Consider the following 6,205-nt stretch of genomic DNA (forward strand, 5'->3'; position numbering starts at 1 on the left):
AAAATAATAATATTTATCACTACTATTATATAAATATGCTATTTATAGTTAACTATTATTTACATTTATATATTTTAAATATATAAATAACATATTTATCTTATTTTTATACATATTTTTATATTATTTAATATATAAATAATAAATTTTAAACGAGCCAGCTAATAAGTCAAGTTTACGAGCCGACCTTTAGTATATTTGAGCTTATTTATTAAAAATTTAACGAGTTCGAGCTCGAATGCAAAAGAAATTTAACGAATTGAGTTGAAACGAGTTACCGAGCTGAACTTGAATTTATTTATGAACGACTCTGTTCATTTGTAATCCTAACAACAGATAGTTAATTGTTTTCCCAAAATATGAGGCCAAGGGCACTTATTTGTTTTTTTTAGATGGTAAAGATGCACTTGTTAACAAAATTCATAAAATAAAAGGTTCCGTTTGGTTTAATTTTAGAATTATGATTTGAGTGTGGAGTTATAATTTAAGTATGGAATTGTGAGTTTAGTTTTGAAAAGAAAAAAATTTATTTAGTTATGAGTTTTGAAAAGTGTTTTTGAATTTTGAATTTTGAAAACAGTTTTGAATTTTGAAAAAAATTTTGAGTTGTATTTTGAGTTTTGAACTTTTGAATTTTGAATTGTATTTTGAATTTTTTAGATTTATTTTTTTTAAATATTAAAAAAATATTTAAGAAAAATTTATTTTTTATTTTAAATATTTTATTTTATTTTGTAAATATTTTAATTTTTTTTTATTTTAAACTCAAAACACAACTCCATACTCAAATCGCAACTAAACACATAATTTTAATTCAAAAACTATTTTTAAAACTCATAACTAAGGCCTCGTTTGAGAACAGACTAATTTAGTAACTTTTTAGCTATTTAGCTAAAATATGAGCTAAAAAAAACTAGTATGTTTGGAATGATTTTTTAGCATTTTACAAAAAGATATGTAAAAAGTAGAGAGAAAAGAGAATCTTTGACTTTTTGGTATGTGTTGTTGGGTTTTTGACTTTTTTTAGTAACTTTTTGAGTTTTTGTCTAAACCGGTCGCTTCCAAACAAGGCTTAAAGATATAATTAAAAACTCTACACTACTTTCAATACTCTACATTTAAATCGTAACCAAATACATAACAGAAAAATTAAAATATTTATAAAATAAAATAACATATCTAAAATAAATAAAAATTATATATTTAAAATAAAAAATAATTTTTTTAATATTTTAATTTTTTTTAAAATACAACATACAAATATATAAAATATAGGGCACATTAAAATAAATAAATAAATATTTAAAATATAAAATATTTACTCTAAAAGAATAAAATTAAAAAAAATTAAATATTAAAAAAATATATCCAAAAAAATTCAAAATAAAATTCAAAACTCCTTTTAAAATTAACAACCAAATAAATTTTCTATTTTCAAAACTCATCTCATAACTCATAACTTAAAATACAACTTTACACTTAAATCATAATTTTAAAAAACAAAATATTTCTTTTTTAAAAATAGAGTTTTAAAAAGAATTTAATTTTAAATTTTGAGAAGAATTTTAAATTTGAAAAAAAAAATTATTTAATTATAAATTGAAAAAAAAAATTAAATTTGTTTTACTAATTAAAATCACAATTCCCAAACACAACCAAACGTTACTAAAAAAATCTGATAATTCACTGCTTTGCCACACAAGTTAGCCTCATGTTTAGGGAAAGACACTTTCCAAGTTCCAGCTATTGGCGGCGCAAGTTAGCCCCCACCTGCCACCTAGAGATATACATATTGAAAAGTCGCACCTCTGAAAAACTCGCACCGTCGCTAACCAAACCCAACCACCCGCCATTTCCACGATCCAATCTCTCTCTCTCTCTCTCTCTCTCTCTCTCTCTCTAGAATGAGAAGTCGGGACTCGCCGGCCGGAAGCCGGTACTCGAGCTCCGGTCCCCTCCGTACGCCGGAGCGGCACCCCCAGTCTCCGAGCTCCGTCTACTCCTCCTCTTCCTCCTCCCAAAAGTCAATCTCCTCCCGAAACCCTGTCAAGCTCGTCGCCGGAGCTTTCATCGCTTGCTTCACTCCACCGGACGCTAAGGCGGCCAATGATTACGCTTATTCTGACGAATTCAAACCTCCTCCTTCTGGTAATTAATTCTCTCAATTTCCAATATATGTTATAAACTTTGAACTTCTGAACAAAAAAATGGTTGTTCTTGTATAAACTATTGAACGAAATGTATATTTGAATAATTTATTTTTGTTAAAACAAGTTTATGTCCCAATATTTGATCTTTTTACTCGGATTTTTTTATATTTATTATTTTTTATGTGGTGTTCTAGTAGAATTACCGAATGGTTTGGATCTTATTGTATTAAAAGATTTGTTTCTTTGTTGATTTTGTGTTGTAGAAAAATTAATGTTGAGAAAATGGAAATGATTATTTGGACTTTGATTTGTTGTGTTGTTTTGATTTTGGAGTTGAAATAATTCTCAATTTTGACTTTTTCTTATTTTCCTGCATTTTCTCGACAACCAAGCATTGTGTTCTTTTCAACTATTATTATTCCTCAAATTCCGAGTTATTCTGATGCTCTGAGTGAGACTGATTGAGCGTAGATTTCGTGTTGACTTACTTCTTTTCTTTCTTTTTTTTTTTTTTGAACATTATGGTTTGGATCTTATTGTGTCCAAGTCAAAGATTTCTTCCTTTGCTGATTTTGTGTCGGTGCTGAGAAAAATGTAAAACGAAAGAAAGTGGGAATGATTCGTTGAACTTCATCTTCTGTGTTGTTTGGGTTTTGAAAAAACGAAAGTTGATCAAGTGAGGCTTCTTGTTTTTCTCTGGTGCCAAACACTGCAAAACATATATACTTCTGAATTTTTGACTTTTTCATCTTTTCCCATATTTTCTCAACAGCCAGGCATTGTTTTCTTTCAATTATTCCCATTATCTTCTCTGATTAGCTCTCGGATTCTGATGCTCTGAATGCTTCCTAAACTTCATTTTTTTCGCGGTTACCATTATCTGACTAGCTCTCAAATTCCGAGTTATTCTGATGCTTTGGGTGCTTCCCAAACTTCAATTTTTTTCATGGTTACAAGAAATTGCCTAAGCATAAACATATAAGAGTAACAAGAATTTATGAGAGTGATGTTACATTTCTAATTTACTTGTTTCATGAAATGGAATGGATAAATTGGAATAACTTCTTAAATTGTTCAATCCTTAGTTGTGTCGGATGCTTCTGGTGCTGGCAGTGAGAGGAAGCGTGCCTCAAATCGTGGTATTTATGGCAGTTCTAGTGACTCCACTCGCACAAGGGAGCCTGGGAGTTTTAAATTCACCATGGCTCAAATCTTCAAGGCTACAAGGAACTTTTCCCCATCATTCAAAATCGGACAAGGAGGTTTTGGGACAGTCTACAAGGGAAGACTTGAAGACGGAACTGTAGTTGCAGTTAAACGGGCTAAAAAGGTTTGAGGTGTTTCCTGAAATTGTTGGGGAGCTTAAAACATAACGAGTGAAATGTGGTTTAACTTTCTTTCTACTCATCTTTCTCTGCAGAGTGTATATGATAAGCATTTGGGAGTGGAATTTCAAAGTGAGATTCGAACTCTAGCACAAGTGGAACATCTGAATTTGGTCAAGTTTTATGGGTTTTTGGAGCATGAAGATGAAAGGATTGTCGTTGTGGAGTATGTTCCCAATGGAACTCTTAGAGAACATTTGGATTGTGAGTTCTATTCGAACCGTCTTGTTTAGGTTGTTATGTTCTTTGTCCATGATTGTACACCTAAGAAGCACAGATATTTCTAAGAAGGTAATATGTTGTGTCTGACATCAATATGACATGACACTCGTCAGATACTTCCTAACACTTAGATATATAACACACTACAAGTTTGCATAAAATAATTTAAAACTCAATGATGAGACAAAAAACAGTGTAAATTTATACATATTCTCCTCCTTCAGACTTTAAGAATTATAATTTTTGACTTAAATATTCATATATAACATAACATATAATAATATATAAAATTATATATTTGGCACATATCCCTCACATGTTGTGTTCTACATTTTTCTGAAAATTTCCATATCAATGTGTATGTGTATGTGTTGTGTCTATGTCATGTCACATGTCCGTGTCTGTGCTCCTTAGTTGTACACACACGGGTAGACTTGAATGTTGAAACATATTTGAAGGACTAATTGCAGGCATGCACAGCAATATTCTTGATCTCACTGCACGGCTAGATATTGCAATAGATGTGGCCCATGCAGTTACCTATCTCCATATGTATACAGGTCTGTTTTTTATGAATCCATCATTTCAATTTGTTGGAATGAAGAAATTCAAGTTACTTTTTTTGCCTCTTTTAAGCAATCCAACTGGGTGATTATTTAATTTGATTGCAGATCACCCTATCATCCATAGAGATATCAAGTCTTCCAACATTCTTCTGACAGAGAACCTCCGAGCCAAGGTGGCTGACTTTGGTTTTGCTCGATTGGCAGCTGATAGTGAATCGGGCGCTACCCATGTATCCACCCAAGTAAAAGGAACTGCTGGATACCTAGACCCCGAATACCTAAGAACCTATCAACTAACTGAGAAGAGTGATGTTTATTCATTTGGTGTGTTATTGGTGGAGCTAGTTACAGGCAGGCGCCCCATTGAACCTAAACAGGAACTAAAGGAACGCATAACTGCAAGATGGGTATTATTCTCTTTTTTTACCATCTCCAATCATTATGACATATTTAAAAATAAAAATAAATTAAAAAAATTTCCTAGGTAACCCTCCTACCAGTGAACTCCTCAATTTGGGTGAATCCTGATCCTTGGTCTCTCTAGTACCAACTGCCCTTGTTTCATATTCATCTTTGGAATCAAGTAGACATCCAACATGTATATATGTCATCTATTTAATGGAGTTGAGAGTTGAGGTCATTTGCTGTCCAACTCTTTCTTTACACAAAATTTTCACAGAATGCAATGTTGTTTGCACTGCATTCATCCTTGATGGAGCCCACACTCCCCCAAACTCCACCAGGTTGAATACAGTGCTATCAACATTGCATTCTGTGTACTTCTATTAAAAAAAAATAGTGTTTATAGACTTACTGCACGTGGAAAGATAGGTTTACTTTCGTTGCTTGAAGAAAATGGTGTTAATGGCTGAGGTCACTTTGGATTGGTAAAATGCAGGCCATGAAAAAGTTTACTGATGGAGATGCAATTGTAACTTTGGACCCGAAGCTGGAACAATGTCCTGCCAATACTTTTGCTGTGGAAAAGATCCTCGAGCTAGCATTACAATGTTTGGCTCCTCACAAGCAGAACCGACCAACCATGAGGAGATGTGCAGAGATCCTCTGGAGCATCCGCAAGGATTACAGGGAGCTATCAACTTCCGAAACCCCTTCACTCTCTTCTTGTTCCCTGAGGAGTTCTTCAATAAGAGAAGAATAAATTGAGTGTTTGTATCTAGGGCAGAGTTATTGCATTGGATATAGAACTGTGCAGAGATAAAAACGAAGCAGGTATACTCACTCCAGAGGACTGGCCATGGATTTTTATGGTAGAACATATCCAATATTATTCCAAATAGTAATGCTACAAGCACAAGAATTTCTCAAAAAGGTGCATGGAATGTTGTTCTGGCAGCATAACATTCATCCTGGTAAAATGTGAGCCCCATCCAAGACGAATGTGGTGCTATTTTTTGTATACCTTTTTTGTAAAAAATTATGTGTATGTATTGTTATTTGTATTTTTCCAAAAGAAAATTGCAGAAATGGCACTTCAAGAAGGTTGATTTGTTGCAAGATTGTGTGAATAGGAGATGAAGAATTATGTAAGTAGCCTTTGTTTCCTCATATTTTGTATGTATTATTGGGAGGGGTCTTGAGTGAACTTTGAAGGCATTTGTACTTGAATTGTCCATGTATTTACCATTTATACATTTATCGTTCTTTGCTTATTTTGCATATATTTTTTTTGGAGTGTAGATATTCTTACAAGCATCAATATTTATTTTATTTTATTTTTTATTTTATTATCTTGTTTTTTGGTGTCAAGAGGGGAAAGGGGGAGGAGGCGAAATGGCTTGTTGGCTCCATAAATAACTTCTAGCTGATGAGTTAATCGACTCCAAGGGTCTGGTATTTTTTCACTGCACCCGGTCATGTG

General features: G+C 32.6%; 1 protein-coding gene across 1 annotated transcript; it reads left to right on the forward strand.

The window, feature by feature from the left end:
* Positions 1-1,693: 1,693 nt before the first annotated feature.
* Positions 1,694-5,996, forward strand: LOC114296200 (calmodulin-binding receptor-like cytoplasmic kinase 2). Its single transcript, XM_028240482.2, has 6 exons — positions 1,694-2,148; positions 3,236-3,480; positions 3,571-3,739; positions 4,228-4,317; positions 4,429-4,730; positions 5,222-5,996. Exons 1-6 carry the CDS (start codon positions 1,905-1,907, stop codon positions 5,483-5,485), a joined length of 1,314 nt encoding a protein of 437 aa, XP_028096283.1. The 5' UTR covers positions 1,694-1,904; the 3' UTR covers positions 5,486-5,996.
* Positions 5,997-6,205: the final 209 nt, after the last annotated feature.

Source organism: Camellia sinensis, chromosome 5 (genome assembly GCF_055761805.1).
Source record: "Camellia sinensis isolate YWXY chromosome 5, ASM5576180v1, whole genome shotgun sequence".
In the NCBI taxonomy this organism is placed as follows: domain Eukaryota; kingdom Viridiplantae; phylum Streptophyta; class Magnoliopsida; order Ericales; family Theaceae; genus Camellia; species Camellia sinensis.

What these genes read in the sequence shown, in the direction of transcription:
- LOC114296200 (XM_028240482.2), top strand. Translation starts at nt 1,905, where the DNA reads ATGAGAAGTCGGGACTCGCCGGCCGGAAGCCGGTACTCGAGCTCCGGT. An exon ending in ATTCAAACCTCCTCCTTCTG is followed by an intron (nt 2,149 to 3,235) that starts GTAATTAATTCT and finishes TTCAATCCTTAG; the next exon opens with TTGTGTCGGATGCTTCTGGT. An exon ending in CAGTTAAACGGGCTAAAAAG is followed by an intron (nt 3,481 to 3,570) that starts GTTTGAGGTGTT and finishes CTTTCTCTGCAG; the next exon opens with AGTGTATATGATAAGCATTT.